Raw genomic sequence first — 17,482 nt, forward strand, 5'->3', positions numbered from 1 at the left:
GACATACCCAGTCAGGTGTGGGAAAATGTGTAATTGTCAATTTTGGCAGGAAAAATAAAGCAGCACATTATCTAAATGATGAGAGATTGCAGTGCTCTGAGATTCAGAAGGATCTAGGTGTCCTAGTGCATGAATCGTAACAGGCTAGAACGCAAGTGCAGCAACTAATTAGGAAAGCCAATAGCAGGTTATCATAAAGAGGAATTGAATACAGAAGTAGGGAAGTAATGCTTGTTATATGGGGCACTGAGACCACATCTGGAATACCATGTACATTCCTGATCTCCTTATTGAACATAAGAAATAGGAGCAGGAGTAGGCCATCTAGCCCCTCGAGCCTGCCCCGCCATTCAATAAGATCATGGCTGATCTGAAGTGAATCAGTTCCACTTACCTGCCTGCTCCCCATAACCCTTAATTCCCTTACCGATCAGGAATCCATCTATCCGTGACTTAAACATATTCAACGAGGTAGCCTCCACCACTTTTCAGTGGGCAGAGAATTCCAGAGTTTCACCACCCTCTGAGAGAAGAAGTTCCTCCTCAACTCTGTCCTAAACTGACCCCCCTTTATTTTGAGGCTGTGCCCTCTAGTTCTGGTTTCCTTTCTAAGTGGAAAGAATCTCTCCACTTCTACCCTATCCAGCCCCTTCATTATCTTATATGCCTCTAAGATCACCCCTCAGCCTTCTAAACTCCAATGAGTACAAACCTAATCTGCTCAATCTCTCCTCATAATCTACACCCCTCATCTCTGGTATCAACCTGGTGAACCTTCTCTGCACTCCCTCCAAGGCCAAGATATCCTTTCGCAAGTAAGGGGACCAATACTGCACACAGTATTCCAGCTGCGGCCTCACCAATGCCTTGTACAGATGCAGCAAGACTTCTCTGCTTTTATATTCTATCCCCCTCGCGATAAATGCCAACATTCTATTTACCTTCTTGATCACCTGTTGTACTTGCAGAATGAGTTTTTGCGACTCATGCACAAGGACCCCCAGGTCCCTTTGCACAGCAGCACGTTTTAATTTTTTTCCATTTAAATAATAGTCCAATTTGCTATTATTTCTTCCAAAGTGAAGGAAGGAATACATGCATTGGAACCACTTCAGAGAAGTTTACTTGACATCCTGACACCATGTCTCTCAAACCTGCCAAATTCATTTAAATGCTCAACATTAGTTAACCGTGGACATGGACACTGGTCCCAGCCTTGCTGAGGTTTAACTGGTCCATCATGTCCACAACTGGTCACAATACATGTAAAACGGAATCTTTTCCTCATGTAGCCACACAATACACATCTTACTTTACTGCAAGTAATTCAATAATTATTCCTTTTGCAATTTTGCTGCTGAACATGCTTGCGACCTCTCAAAACTATCTACTGGATCTCAACCCTTTTAAGACTATAAGACATAGGAGCGGAAGTAAGGCCATTCGGCCCATCGAGTCCACTCCACCATTCAATCATGGTTGATTTCAACTCCATTTACCCGCTCTCTCCCCATAGCCCTTAATTCCTCGAGAAATCAAGAATTTATCAATTTCTGTCTTGAAGACGCTCAACGTCTCGGCCTCCACAGCCCTCTGTGGCAATGAATTCCACAGACCCACCACTCTCTGGCTGAAGAAATTTCTCCTCATCTCTGTTCTAAAGTGACTCCCTTTTATTCTAAGGCTGTGCCCCCGCGTCCTAGTCTCCCCTGTTAATGGAAACAACTTCCCTACGTCCATCCTATCTAAGCCGTTCATTATCTTGTAAGTTTCTATTAGATCTCCCCTCAACCTCCTAAACTCCAACGAATACAATCCCACGATCCTCAGACGTTCATCGTATGTCAGGCCTACCATTCCTGGGATCATCCGTGTGAATCTCCGCTGGACCCGCTCCAGTGCCAGTATGTCCTTCCTGAGGTGTGGGGCCCAAAATTGCTCACAGTACTCCAAATGGGGCCTAACCAGTGCTTTATAAAGCCTCAGAAGTACATCCCTGCTTTTGTATTCCAAGCCTCTTGAGATAAATGACAACATTACATTTGCCTTCTTAATTACGGACTCAACCTGCAAGTTTACCTTTAGAGAATCCTGGACTAGGACTCCCAAGTCCCTTTGCACTTTAGCATTATGAATTTTGTCACCGTTTAGAAAATAGTCCATGCCTCTATTCTTTTTTCCAAAGTGTACGACCTCGCACTTGCCCACGTTGAATTTCATCAGCCACTTCTTGGACCACTCTCCTAAACTGTCTAAATCTTTCTGCAGCCTCCCCACCTCCTCAATACTACCTGCCCCTCCACCTATCTTTGTATCATCGGCAAACTTGGCCAGAATGCTCCCAGTCCCGTCATCTAGATCGTTAATATATAAAGAGAACAGCTGTGGCCCCAACACTGAACCCTGCGGGACACCACTTGTCACCGGTTGCCATTCTGAGAAAGAACCTTTTATCCCAACTCTCTGCCTTCTGTCTGACAGCCAATCGTCAATCCATGTTAGTACCTTGCCTCGAATACCATGGGCCCTTATTTTACTCAGCAGTCTCCCGTGAGGCACCTTGTCAAAGGCCTTTTGGAAGTCAAGATAGATAACATCCATTGGCTCTCCTTGGTCTAACCTATTTGTTATCTCTTCAAAGAACTCTAACAGGTTTGTCAGGCACGACCTCCCCTTACTAAATCCATGCTGACTTGTCCTAATCCGACCCTGCACTTCCAAGAATTTAGAAATCTCATCCTTAACGATGGATTCTAGAATTTTGCCAACAACTGAGGTTAGGCTAATTGGCCTATAATTTTCCATCTTTTTTCTTGTTCCCTTCTTGAACAGTGGGGTTACAACAGCGATTTTCCAATCCTCTGGGACTTTCCCTGACTCCAGTGACTTTTGAAAGATCATAACTAACGCCTCCACTATTTCTTCAGCTATCTCCTTTAGAACTCTAGGATGTAGCCCATCTGGGCCAGGAGATTTATCAATTTTCAGACCTTTTAGTTTCTCTAGCACTTTCTCCTTTGTGATGGCAACCATATTCAACTCTGCCCCCTGACTTTCCTGAATTGTTGGGATATTACTCGTGTCTTCTACTGTGAAGACTGACGCAAAGTACTTATTAAGTTCCTCAGCTATTTCCTTGTCTCCCATCACTAGATTACCAGCGTCATTTTGGAGCGGCCCAATGTCTACTTTTGCCTCCCATTTGTTTTTAATGTATTTAAAGAAACTTTTACGATCATTCCTAATGTTACTGGCTAGCCTACCTTCATATTTGATCCTCTCCTTCCTTATTTCTCTCTTTGTCATCCTCTGTTTGTTTTTATAGCCTTCCCAATCTTCTGACTTCCCACTACTCTTTGCCACATTATAGGCTCTCTCTTTTGCCTTGATGCATTCCCTGACTTCCTTTGTCAGCCATGGCTGCCTAATCCCCCCTCTGATAACCTTTCTTTTGTTTGGGATGAACCTCTGCACTGTGTCCTCAATTACTCCCAGAAACTCCTGCCATTGCTGTTCTACTGTCTTTCCCACTAGGCTCTGCTTCCAGTCGATTTTTGTCAGTTCCTCCCTCATGCGCCTGTAATTACCTTTATTTAACTGTAGAACCTTCACATCTGATTCTGCCTTCCTTCTTTCAAATTGCAGACTGAATTCTACCATATTATGATCACTGCTTCCTAAGTGTTCCCTTACTTTAAGATCTTTTATCACGTCTGGCTCATTACATAACACGAAGTCCAGAATAGCCTGTTCCCTCGTGGGCTCCCATCACAAGCTGTTCCAAAAAGCCATCCTGTAAAGCTACATCACTGGTTCCACAATGCATCATGTCTTCTGGTCTTTCCCCTTTCCCACACCAAACATTCTATACCCGTAGATATTTGCTCCAGTGGACTCGGTTGGAAGATAGCATCAACATTTCTAACTGCTGAATGGGAAACTTCCTAATAAGCCATTAGTAGTTCAATTTTGACTTTGCAACCCAGCAGTACAAGTGAGACAGTCTGCTCTGATACACCAACCCAAATACATGATTGTGGTTTGGGTTTTTTCGGCCCCGAGACGAGGAATTGTGCCTCAAGTACGAGAACAATGGGTAGACCACAACAGAACCGTACTACATTGACCATGGATAAGAGTGGCTTTTGTGGCCAAATAGCTTTCCCTTGCTTCAGAGTCTCTCTCTGCCAACCACTCACCAGCCTTCCTGTCCCTGCCTGGGATTTGTCCAGCCTGCAGCATGCCCTTCAGTTTCTCCACCTCAGCCAGTGTCGATGCATTTGCAATAGCATTCTGCAAATCAAACAAAGGTACTTTAACTCATGAAGCATTTCAATTTCGGAGTACTACAGGTTCAACAGTGTTTTGATATTCCTGAAACTTTTAGCCTTCTCACACACATGTTAAATCGCTACAATGTATAAGTTTAAGTGTTCCAGCTAAAACCCCCATAACAAGTGTATGACATATATAAAAATATAAACATCTATTAAAGACTCATTCCGTATTAGAAAAGTAGCCAGTTTGACTTGGAGTATACCTTAAAAACCATTAACGTGAACAAACAATAAAATACTCAGTGAATAAGAAACTAGGAGAGAAGCTAGTATAAATGGGACTGGTTATGGATGCATTGGAAGGAAGACAAGGCCAGAATTGATATGGTGAGGACATCGGAAGCGTGTTAAATAAATACTGCTCATCGGTCTCCACTCAGGAAAAGGAGAACCTAGGTACAGAATTCAGGAAAAGAGACTGTTATGTTACTGTTACCAGAATGTACCTATGAGGATGAAGGGTAAGTGTGGCACGTATCGGGAACCCTGGATAATGAGGGATATTATGAGCCTTGTCAAAAAGAAAAAGGAAGCATTCATAAGGTCTAAAAAGGCTGAGGGACAGGTGAAACCCTTGAAGAATATAAAGAACGTAGGAAAGAACTTGGAGTTAGGAGAGCTAAAAGGCGTCATGAAAAGTCCTTGGCAAACAGGATAATGGAAAATCCTAAGGCATTTTATAGATATCTAAAGAGCAGAGGGTAGCCAGGGAAAAGGTTGGTCTACTCAAGGATAGTGAAGGGAATCTATACATGGAACCAGAGGAAATAGGCACGATACTAAACGAATAATTTGCCTCAGTATTAGCCAAAGAGAAGGACTTGGTGGATGAGGAGCCTAGGGTAGGGTGTGTAGATATTCTAGGTCATGTTCATATCAAGGAGGTGGTGTTGGGCGTCTTACAAAGCATTAAAGTAGATAAGTTGCCAGGGCCTGATGAGATCTACCCCAGAATACTGAGGGAGGCAAGGGCGGAAATTGCTGGGGCCTTGACAGAAAACTCTATCCTCATTGGCTACAGGTGAAGTTCCACAGGACTGGAGGATAGCCAATGTTGTCCCATTGTTTAAGAGGGGCAGCAGGGATAATCCAGGAAATTAGACGGGTGAGCTTTACGTCAGTGATAGGGAAATTATTGAAAAAGACTCTTAGGGACAGGATTTACTCACATTTGGAAACAAATGGACTTATTAGTGATAGACAGCATGGTTTTGTGAAGGGGAGGTCATGCCTCACTAACTTGATCGAGTTTTTCGAGGAAGTGAAGAAGATGATAGGTGAAGGAAAGGCAGTGGATGTTGTATACATGGACTTCAGTAAAGCCTTTGACAAAGTACCTCATGGTAGACTGGTATGAAAGGTGAAGTCACACAGGATCAGAGGAGAGCTGGCAAGATGGATACAGAACTGGCTTGGCCATAGAAGTGGAGATGCCGGCGTTGGACTGGGGTAAACACAGTAAGAAGTCTCACACCAGGTTAAAGTCCAACAGGTTTATTTGGTAGCAAAAGCCACTAGCTTTTGGAGCGCTGCTCCTTTGTCAGGTAAGTGGGAGTTCTGTTCACAAACAGGGCATATAAAGACACAAACTCAATTTACAAAATAATGGTTGGAATGTGAGTCTTTACAGGTAATCAAGTCTTAAAGGTACAGACAATGTGAGTGGAGAGAGCGTTAAGCACAGGTTAAAGAGATGTGTATTGTCTCCAGACAGGACAGTTAGTGAGATTTTGCAAACCCAGGCAAGACGTGGGTGTTACAGATAGTGTGACATGAACCCAAGATGATTTATACTCAAGCAGAAACTGATAGCCAAGTTCCGCACACGAGGACGGCCTCAACCGGGATCTTGGGTTCATGTCACACTATCTGTAACCCCCACGACTTGCCTGGGTTTGCAAAATCTCACTAACTGTCCTGTCTGGAGACAATACACATCTCTTTAACCTGTGCTTAACGCTCTCTCCACTCACATTGTCTGTACCTTTAAGACTTGATTAGCTGTAAAGACTCGCATTCCAATCATTATTCATTATTCTGTAAATTGAGTTTGTGTCTTTATATGCCCTGTTTGCTGTTTATGAGCAGATCTCCCACTCACCTGACGAAGGAGCAGCGCTCCGAAAGCTAGTGGCGTTTGCTACCAAATAAACCTGTTGGACTTTAACCTGGTGTTGTTAGACTCCTTACACAGGGGAAGTGTCAGGGGACTGGAGGACGGATCAGGTGGTTCCACTTTGCAAGAAGGCTGGTAGAGGTGAACCAGGAAACTACAGACTGGTGAGTCTCGCACATCAGTGGTAAGGAAAGTATTGGAGAAGATTCTGAAGGAGAGAATTAATATCCACTTGGTTAATTAGGGATAGTCAGCATGGTTTTGTCAGAGCGGAGGATCATGCCGAACAAATCCAACAGAATCTTTCGAAAATATGATCAAGTGTGTGGATGAGGGAAGTGCAATTGATGTAGTTTATATGGATTTTAGCAAAGCTTTTGACAAGGTCCCATATGGGAGATTGATTGAGAAGGTTAAAACACATGGAATTCAGGAAACTTGGAGAGATGGATCAGAAACTGGCTCAGTAATAGGACACAAGGGGTAGTGGTAGAAAGCTGTTTGTGTGACTGGAGGCTGATGTGCAGTGGGTTTTTTTTATTCATTCGTGGGACATTGTCAACACTGGCTGGCCAGCATTTATTGCCCATCCCGAGTTGCCTTTGGGAAGGTGGTGGTGAGCTGCTGCCTTGAATCGCTGCAGTCTATGTGCTGTGGGTTGACCCACAATGCCTTTAGGGAAGGAATTCCAGGATCACAAGGAACAGTACTGGGATCCTTATTGTATGTTATATACATAAATGACATCGATTAAAATGTGGGGGGAACATTAAGCACGTTTGCAGACGACACCAAGATTGGTAGGGTGGTTAATAGTGAAGAAGATGGTCGTAGGTTACAGGAATAAATAGATGGGTTGGTCAGATGAGCAGAGCAGTGGCAAATGATATTTAATCCTGAGAAGTGTGAGATGATGCACTTTGGAAGAATGAATGAATGGCAGGACACTGGGAAGCTCAGAGGAACAGATGGATCTTGGGGGTACTTATTCACAGATCCCTGAAGTCGACAGGGCATGTGAATGGGATAGTTAAGAAGGTCCAAAGATATGCAAGGTAGGTTGACTGGCTGTGCTAAATTGCCCCTTAGTGTTTTTATATAGGTTAGGAGAATTAGCGGGGTAAATATGGGCGGCACGGTAGCACAGTGGTTAGCACTGCTGCTTCACAGCTCCAGGGTCCCGGGTTTGATTCCCGGCTCGGGTCACTGTCTGTGTGGAGTTTGCACATTCTCCTCGTGTTAGAACATAGAACATAGAACATAGAACATTACAGCGCAGAACAGGCCCTTCGGCCCACGATGTTGCACCGACCAGTTAAAAAAAAAAAAAACTGTGACCCTCCAACCTAAACCAATTTCTTTTCGTCCATGAACCTATCTACGGATCTCTTAAACGCCCCCAAACTAGGCGCATTTACTACTGATGCTGGCAGGGCATTCCAATCCCTCACCACCCTCTGGGTAAAGAACCTACCCCTGACATCGGTTCTATAACTACCCCCCCTCAATTTAAAGCCATGCCCCCTCGTGCTGGATTTCTCCATCAGAGGAAAAAGGCTATCACTATCCACCCTATCTAAACCTCTAATCATCTTATATGTTTCAATAAGATCCCCTCTTAGCCGCCGCCTTTCCAGCGAAAACAATCCCAAATCCCTCAGCCTCTCCTCATAGGATCTCCCCTCCATACCAGGCAACATCCTGGTAAACCTCCTCTGCACCCTCTCCAAAGCCTCCACATCCTTCCTGTAATGTGGGGACCAGAACTGCACACAGTACTCCAAGTGCGGCCGCACCAGAGTTGTGTACAGTTGCAACATAACGCTACGACTCCTAAATTCAATCCCCCTACCAATAAACGCCAAGACACCATATGCCTTCTTAACAACCTTATCTACTTGATTCCCAACTTTCAGGGATCTATGCACACATACACCTAGATCCCTCTGCTCCTCCACACTATTCAAAGTCCTCCCGTTAGCCCTATACTCAACACATCTGTTATTCCTACCAAAGTGAATTACCTCACACTTCTCCGCATTAAACTCCATCCGCCACCTCTCGGCCCAACTTTGCAACCTGTCTAAGTCTTCCTGCAAACTACGACACCCTTCCTCACTGTCTACCACACCACCGACTTTGGTGTCATCAGCAAATTTGCTAATCCACCCAACTATACCCTCATCCAGATCATTAATAAATATTACAAACAGCAGTGGCCCCAAAACAGATCCCTGAGGTACACCACTTGTAACCGCACTCCATGATGAATATTTACTATCAACCACCACCCTCTGTTTCCTATCCGCTAGCCAATTCCTGATCCAATTTCCTAGATCACCCCCAATCCCATACATCTGCATTTTCTGCAGAAGCCTACCATGGTGAACCTTATCAAACGCATTACTAAAATCCATATATACCACGTCCACTGCCTTGCCCCCATCCACCTCCTTGGTCACTTTTCTCAAAAAACTCAATAAGGTTAGTAAGGCACGACCTACCTGCCACAAAACCATGCTGACTATCACCTATCAATTCATTACTCTCCAAATAACTATAAATCCTATCCCTTATAATTTTTTCCAACATCTTGCCGACAACAGAAGTGAGACTCACCGGTCTATAATTCCCGGGGAAGTCTCTGTTCCCATTCTTAAACAATGGGACAACATTCGCTAACCTCCAATCTTCTGGTACTATACCAGAGGCCAACGACGACCTGAAGATCAGAGCCAGAGGCTCTGCAATCACTTCTCTTGCCTCCCAGAGAATCCTTGGATAAATCCCATCCGGACCAGGGGATTTATCTATTTTCAGACCCTCCAGAATATCCTGCACATCCTCCTTATCAACTGTAATACTGTCTATTCTACTCCCTTGCAACCCAGTGTCCTCCTCAGCTATATTCATGTCCCCTTGCGTGAACACCGAAGAGAAATATTGGTTCAATGCTTCACCAATCTCCTCCGGTTCCACACATAACTTCCCTCTGCCATCTATAACTGGCCCTAAACTTGCCCTAACCAACCTTCTGTTCTTGACATACCTATAGAACGCCTTAGGATTCTCTTTAACCCTATCCGCCAAAGTCTTCTCATGTCCCCTTTTAGCCCTTCTAAGCTCGCTCTTCAACTCCCTCTTAGCCAATCTAAAGCTTTCTAGTGCACTACCCGAGTGCTCACGTCTCATCCGAACATAAGCCTCCTTTTTCTTTTTAACCAACAAAGAAACTTTTTTGGTGCACCACGGTTCCCTAGCCCTACCAATTCCTCCTTGCCTGACAGGGACATACCTATCACAGACTCGCAGTAGCTGCTCCTTGAAAAAACTCCACATGTCGGACGTTCCCAGTCCCTGTAATCTCCTAGTCCAACCTATGTTTCCTAATTCTCTCCTAATAGCCTCATAATTACCCTTCCCCCAGCTAAAACCACTGGCCCGAGGTTCATGCCTATCCCTTTCCATCACTAAGGTGAACGTAACCGAATTGTGGTCACTATCACCAAAATGCACACCAACTTCCAAGTCTAGCACCTGGTCTGGCTCATTTCCCAGCACCAGATCCAATATAGCCTCACCTCTAGTTGGCCTGTCTACATACTGAGTCAAAAAACCTTCCTGCACGCTTTGAACAAAAACTGACCCCTCTAACGAGCTAGAGCTATAACAATTCCAGTCAATATTAGTCAAGTTAAAATCCCCCATAACAATTGCCCTATTACTTTCACTCCTAAGCAGGATTGACTCCGCAATCCTTTCCTCAACCTCTCTAGAACTTTTAGGAGGTCTATAAAAGACTCCCAACAGGGTGACCTCTCCTCTCCTATTTCTAATCTCCGCCCATACTACCTCAACAGATAAGTCCTCATCAAACCTCCTCTCTGACACTGTGATACAATCTCTGACCAATAATGCTACCCCTCCCCCTCTTCTACCTCCTTCCCTACTTCGACTAAAACATTTGAACCCCGGGACCTGCAGCATCCATTCCTGCCCCTGCTCTATCCATGTCTCTGAAATAGCCACAACATCGAAGTCCCAGGTACTGATCCACGCTGCAAGTTCACCCACTTTATTGCGAATACTCCTGGCATTGAAGTATACACATTTCAAACCCTGCTCCACCCCACCTCTGCAATGCCGTGCATTGCAGTCCCCATCCATGCATCCCTCACTTTCAGCCCCACTACTCAGGATCCCTCCCCCCCCCCGAATCAGTTTAAACCTCCCTGCATGGCCTTAGCAAATTTACCCCCCAGGATATTGGTCCCCTTCTGATTAAGGTGTAGACCATCCTTCTCATAGAGGTCACACCTTCCCCAGTACGAGCCCCAATTGCTTAAGTACCTGAACCCCTCCCTCCTGCACCATCCCCTCAGCCATGAATTCAAACCTTCCCTCTCCCTATTCCTCTCTAAACTATCCCGTGGTACAGGCAAGAGTCCAGAGATAACCACTCTGTCAGTCTTGGCCTTTAGTTTCCACCCCAACTCCATAAATCCCTGCCTAATATCCCCTTCCCCTATCCTCCCTATGTCGTGTGTCCCCACATGTACAATAACTTGTGGTTTATCTCCCTCCCCCCTAAGAGTCCTGAATACCCTGTCAGACACATCCCGGACCCCAGCCCCTGGTAGGCAACACACCAACCCTGAGTCCCTACCTTTAGTTCCGACCCTCCTATCTGTCCCCTTAATTGTGGAGTCCCCAATCACAAGGCCCAGTCTTTTACAGCCCCTAACCACCTGAGCTTTCTCACTCGGCTCACCCCCAGAGATCTGCTCTCTATGCTCAGTTGATTCCTCCTCAACTGTAGCCTCCAGCACCGAAAACCTATTATGGAGGGGAACCGCCCCAGGGGATTGTCTTCCCGATTGCTTCTTACCCCTCCTCCTGGCATTGACCCAAGCCTCATTTCTAGGAGTTACTATTTCTCTATAACTCCTATCAACTTCCACCTCCGCCTCCCGAATTATGCGGAGTTCCTCTACCTCCCCCTCCAGCTCCTTTACACGCTGGGATGCACTGTTTGCGTGGGTTTCCTCCGGGTGCTCCGGTTTCCTCCCACAGTCCAAAGATGTGCGGGTTAGGTTGATTGGCCAGGTTAAAAATTGCCCCTAAGAGTCCTGAGATGCGTAGGTTAGAGGGATTAGCGGGTAAATATGTGGGGGTAGGATCTGGGTGGGATTGTGGTCGGTGTAGACTCGATGGGCCGAATGGCCTCCTTCTGCACTGTAAGGTTTCTATGATTTCTATGAAATATGTGGGGTTACGGGGATAGGGCCTCGATAAGATGCTCTGTTGGAGAGTTGGTGCAAACTCAATGAGCCGAATGGCCTCCTTCTGCACTATAGAGATTGTATGATTCATATGGGACACTCGCTTTTATCAGTCATGACAAGGAGGTAATGTTGGAGTTGTACAGAGCATTAGTTCGGCCGCAGTTGGAGTACTCTGTGCAGTTCTGGTCACTTCACTGTAGGAAGGATGTGACAACACTAGAGGGGGTACAGAGGAGGTTCACCAGGATGTTGCCTGGGATGGAGCATTTGAACTATTAGGAGTGTCTTGATAGGCTTGGATTGTCTTTTTTTAAGGGCACAGAATGCTAAGTGGGGAGGGGAAATGGGGGAACTGGATAGGATTTAGGCGTGCAAGATTGAGGGGTATAGACAGGGTGAGTAGGGAGCAGCTGTTCCCCTTGGTTGAGGGGTCAATTAAGAGGGGGCATAGTTTTAGGATAAGGGGCAGGAGATTCAGGGGGAATTTAAGAAAATATTTTTTCAGAGTGTGGTGGAAATCTGGGATGCACTGCCTGGGAAGGTAGTGGAGGCCGGAAACCTTACAACCTTTAAAAAAATATTTTGATGAGTACTTGAAATATAACATTTAAGCATATAGGACAAGTGCAAGAAAATGGGACTTGCGCCCCATTTTAGTGGTAGTTGTCAGTGCAGACTCGAAGGAGCAAAGGGCTGTTTTTGCACTGTATGACTGACTCATAACTAGATGTCCAGTGAGGTCACCTGGTGACAGAAAAGTTACTTTGTTTATCTGAATTAAAGAACTGCTGCTAATAGGCTAGGGCCTTTTACAGATTGGTTAAAAACATCTGCCCTAGAGATATTCTCTGAACATTTTAGTCTTTCTGAACTCAGTGGCCGTGTATCTTGACAGCTGGCTGCAAAAGGAAGGCTGTCTGTCTCTTTTGAGTTACATACAGTCCAGAGTGAGTTAATCTTCCATCAGAAACTTCTCATCAAAATAACATCTGCATTTTTGAATGTTTATAAAGTTGTGACAAGCGAGTGTTATCAAAGGTCACGTTTCAAAGGTCTATCTGAAAGGAATTCCAGATTGGCTGTGGCCAGAATGCTGCTCGTTCAACAGCAACAAGATCTTTTCAAACTTTATCCTACCTTAAATAAAAATATTCAGACTCCAGCATCTGCAGAGACCATGTTTGTTTTGTGTTTGAGAGAGAGTGCATTGGTGTTTTTTGTTTTTTTAAAAAAGGGGGGGAATTGTTACACTTTCAAATTACAAATTATATATTAGCCAGTTTGTTTTATAATAAATCAATATGTTCATTGAAAGAATCCTAGTCCTTTCATGCTGAGAATAGCAGTAGCAAAGGTAAACAGTTAAACAATTAGATCTGTTATCACCTATGGAGGAGCGGGGCTACAATCAATTGCGCACTCGTCCCATCCCAGTTACACCAATATGTGCTGTAGCTTATTGGTGAGCCCACTGAGAAAAGTGGAAGAGCAAATACATTAAAGGGAGATTAACCAGACAGATGGGAGGCAGGAACATGGTATAAGGAATATAAGAATGGGAGGGTACGAATACCATAATAAACACACTTGGAGGTTTGGAATTAGTCTTGCAGAGGTTTGAGCAGTTAGGACAACCTCTGCACGAGTTGGTAGGCAGTCTCATGGACACTGCATTTAAGGATTGTGTTTTATTATATGAGTGATTTGATGATAAAGAGTATTAACCAGATGTCTCTCAAAATACAAGAATTAAATGGACAGATATCTGGAAATTTGGGTTAATACTTGCAGACTGAACAGAGGTGTTCTGCAATCACCCAATTTGCATTTGGTCTCCCCAATGTAAAGACAAATGCATCATCGACAGTATACTAAACGGAAAAAACAAATAAATCATGTTTCATCTGAATGCAGTGTTTGGCGCCCGAGACATTTGGGGGGGGGGGGGGGGGGGTAAAAGGGCGGCTGATGCATCTCTTGTACTTTAATGGGAAGGGAAGAGGCCATTGCAAATGATTCAAGAGGTATCAGAGGCAAGGGTTCTTTTGGGAAGGGGATGGGAGGATATGTGGTGATGGCATTTTATTGGAGTTGGTAGAAATGGCAGAGGATGATCTGTTGAATGCAGAGCTTGTGGGGTTGTTCTGGGAAGGAACAATTGAGAAATGCAGAAAATGGAACTCATACTCCATTCAGTCACAAGTGATGTTCTTGCTCTTTTAATTTTCCACCCACTCAAATTTCAGATCATACCCACTGCGCCCTTTTTTAGACAGCAGCTGCTTTTAATATTTGCATCTCCTCTAGTTTCTTCACTTGCTGCATTCTCATTTCCCTTTTCCTAGCATGTTTTGTCATTTAACCTCCGCTTTCCAATCCCCACTTTTGCTGCCTTGTTTAAAATCTCTAACTGCTCAGTTCTGATGAAGGGTTAATCTGAAACGTTAATTGCTTCCTTCCCAAATACACTGCTGGACCAACTGAATATTTCTAAGGTTTTGTTTCTATTTCAGAGGGACATAGAGAAAGTAGATCATTTAGCCACTCGAGCTTGTTCTACCATTCAATGAGATCATAGCTGATTTGTGATCTGGCTTCGTGGCCTATGTCCTGCATCCCTTCATTTAAAATTTACTGTTGAACTACTATCAATTACCATTTGCAGAACAGAGTTCCAAACTTCACCAGTGTCTTAAGTGTTTGCTAATTTCACTCCCAAAAGGCCTGGCTCTAATTTTTAAGGTGTCGATGGTAGTCATGATGTGGAGATGCCGGCGTTGGACTGGGGTAAGCACAGTAAGAGTTTTAACAACACCAGGTTAAAGTCCAACAGATTTATTTGGTAGCAAATGCCATTAGCTTTCGGAGCGCTGCTCCTTCGTCAGATGGAGTGGAAATCTGCTCTCAAAAAAGTTTGTAAGCAGATATCCTTGTTTGAGAGCAGATATCCACTCCATCTGACGAAGGAGCAGCGCTCCAAAAGCTAATGGCATTTGCTACCAAATAAACCTGTTGGACTTTAACCTGGTGTTGTTAAAACTCTTACTCTAATTTTTAAGACACCGTCTCCTAATTCTGGACTCCCCAACCACGGGAAATAGTTTCTATCTATCCAACCTATCTGTTCCCCATTACATCTTGTAACCTTTGTTGCTGGGTAATTGCAACAGCCATTTTTCCTGAACCACGCTCTTCCCAAGTGCACCATATTCTCTCTACACCCCTGCGTCAATCCCCAACTAATCCCAATGCCCTACTCTCTCTCCCCCTAATCCTGAGTACATCTCAAACTAATCCCACTGCCCTTCTCATTCCCCACTGCCATGTATCAAACCTACACTAAATTTCCTGGCCTGACTTCTCCCAATAACACAGCATGTTCCTTGGTTCAGTTATCTTTTGAGTGACAATGGGTACTAATATTTACCTTCACCACACACTAAGCCAAAGCTATCTACGGTCCAACTACTCTGTGTAGACATTTCTTCTAACCAAGTGCTATAGACTAGAACAAGAAACCAGTACTATTAAAATTGAATTTAACCTGAATTTTGCTACAAAATTTCCACTCAAGGACACCAGAGACCTTCACTGGTCAGATCCACCATGCTGCCTGGCATGAACTTGTCTACCAAAACACAAACAGTCCCAGTACTGGCTGTGCTGTATTATTTATACAAGAAATTGCCCTGTGAATTAAGGATGTATCTGACTGTCTAACATATTGGGAGAAGGAAGTGAAAGATGTCTACTGGTTTCATCCTATTATTCTTCTGTCCTATTCACACCTCACCAAATTCTCTTACTAAATTTTAGTTGGGTATGGGCAGCATGGTGGCACAGTGGTTAGCACTGCTGCCTCACAGCGCCAGGGGCCTGTCTGCGTGGAGTTTGCATGTTCTCCCCGTGTCTGAGTGCGTTTCCTCCCACACTCCAAAGATGTGCAGGTTAGGTGGATTGGCCACGCTAAATTGACCACTAGTGTCAAGAGGGTTAGCAGGATAAATGCGTGGGGTTATGGGGATAGGGTCTGGGTGGGATTGTTGTCAGTGCAGGCTCGACGGGCTGAATCACCATCTTCTGCACTGTCGGGATTCTATACATATTAAAGGATATTGAGCAAATAAGAGTCAGCTATGATCTAACTGATAGCAGAATAGAGCCAAGGATCCAAATAGCTGACTCCTCTGCCTCCAGTCCATTATCTCTGATCTGTGCATGGTAGCACAGCTGCCTCACAATGCTAGGGACCTGGGTTTGATTCCCATCTTGGCTGACTGTGTGGAGTTTGCACATCCTCCAAGTGTCTGCATGGGTTTCCTCTGGGTCCTTGGGTTTCCTCCCACAATCCAAAGATGCGCAGGTTAGATGGATTGGCGAAGCGAAATTGCACCTTAGCATCCAAAGATGTGTAGGTTAGCGGGACCCTTTCACACGTGGAGCCATTATATGTATAGGTACCTTAATTGCTTCTACTTCGGGAGCAGAAGGGCCAGCTTTCTTCTTCTCTCCTGACAACCCTGCACCTGGTGTGAAACTTCAGAACAAAACACAAATCATTTAGTCATTTATGAGTTCCACAAAAATCTTCTCTGGACCTTTAAAGCCACAAAGCTGAAAAACCAGTGCAGTATCTGATCTTTTCATAAACTGATACATTTTACAATGCTCCACTGAACGGAACATTACTTGAAATAGCTTCCCTCAGAAACACCAAGGCGCTGAAACGTCAGCATTTTAGCAGAATGATCAATTTGGAAAGACTGACCCTGCCCCGCAATTTAACAGGCTGATTTTCACCTAACAATAAAACCCAACCGGTGTTTCTGAGGTAAGAAATCAAGTCAAATTTAGTATCTGTATCTTACGTCTTTGTTTTCTTGGTTATATCCTTTGCAAGTTGCGCCCCACGTTTGCCTTTGAACATTCGATCCGCTTCCTGACGTTCCTGTGGCAATACATCACATCCAGTTACAGTCAAACTGATTGACTCTTTCGAGTTGAGCAACATCTGCCCAAATTACACAATTCTTCACTTTAAGGAAAGGGACCAGACTGGACGCCCAGGAATGCAATGCCCCTTGTACATATTTAACAAGGTGGGCAGAGTTTCAATGTCCTTTTTCATTAGCAGTTTAGGGAAAGAGAACAGATTGGCTGTTTCTAGTGGAGTAAAAGTTGCAGTTATTGCTTGAACTCAGGAAACATTTGTAGGACTATGGAGAAAGGACACAGGAGTGCGACTCATTGAGTTGTTCTTGTAGAGAGCTGGCACATTCGACAGGCTGAACAGTCTCCTTCTGTGCTGGAACCTTGAATGAATCTATGCCATGATTGCATGAGGCAAATGTAAAACTTCCCAATAATCAGGCGTTAGTTAACATTTACATTGATTTACATTAGTAAATCAGTTCTGCCCTGATTAATACAACTTGCACAAGAACTTTGTACTATTAACAGGGTCAGACATGGCAAAGATCATCTTCAGATGAGATTTTAAAATAGCTTTGCCAAATCTGCCACAAACGTGTGGCCAAAATCTATCCTACAGGAAACAATTATGCTTCAGAATATTAAACACTGCTTCACCCTAACACATTTAATTCAAGGCACTGAGCATATTTTAAAGTCAACACAATATATTAAAAACACTTGTCTTAATACCTTGCCTGAATGTTTCATTACATTGAAGACACTGCACAAAGGCAAGCTTCATCCAGTGAACATCCAGTGTTCACTTTATT

The 17,482-nt window shown here is 44.3% G+C and overlaps 1 protein-coding gene across 1 annotated transcript in view; it reads right to left on the reverse strand.

Moving 5' to 3' along the window:
- The window catches only part of snrpa1 (small nuclear ribonucleoprotein polypeptide A'), a 59,951-nt gene that overhangs the window by 7,199 nt on the left and 35,270 nt on the right, over window positions 1-17,482 (reverse strand). The window contains exons 6-8 of the mRNA XM_078241598.1: window positions 16,607-16,686; window positions 16,200-16,275; window positions 4,200-4,293 (exon numbers count right to left, since the gene is read on the reverse strand). Of these exons, the coding sequence (XP_078097724.1) occupies window positions 4,200-4,293; window positions 16,200-16,275; window positions 16,607-16,686 (250 nt within the window). The remainder of the gene's footprint in view (window positions 1-4,199; window positions 4,294-16,199; window positions 16,276-16,606; window positions 16,687-17,482) is intronic.

The sequence above is a fragment of the Mustelus asterias genome, chromosome 24 (assembly GCF_964213995.1).
Source record: "Mustelus asterias chromosome 24, sMusAst1.hap1.1, whole genome shotgun sequence".
In the NCBI taxonomy this organism is placed as follows: domain Eukaryota; kingdom Metazoa; phylum Chordata; class Chondrichthyes; order Carcharhiniformes; family Triakidae; genus Mustelus; species Mustelus asterias.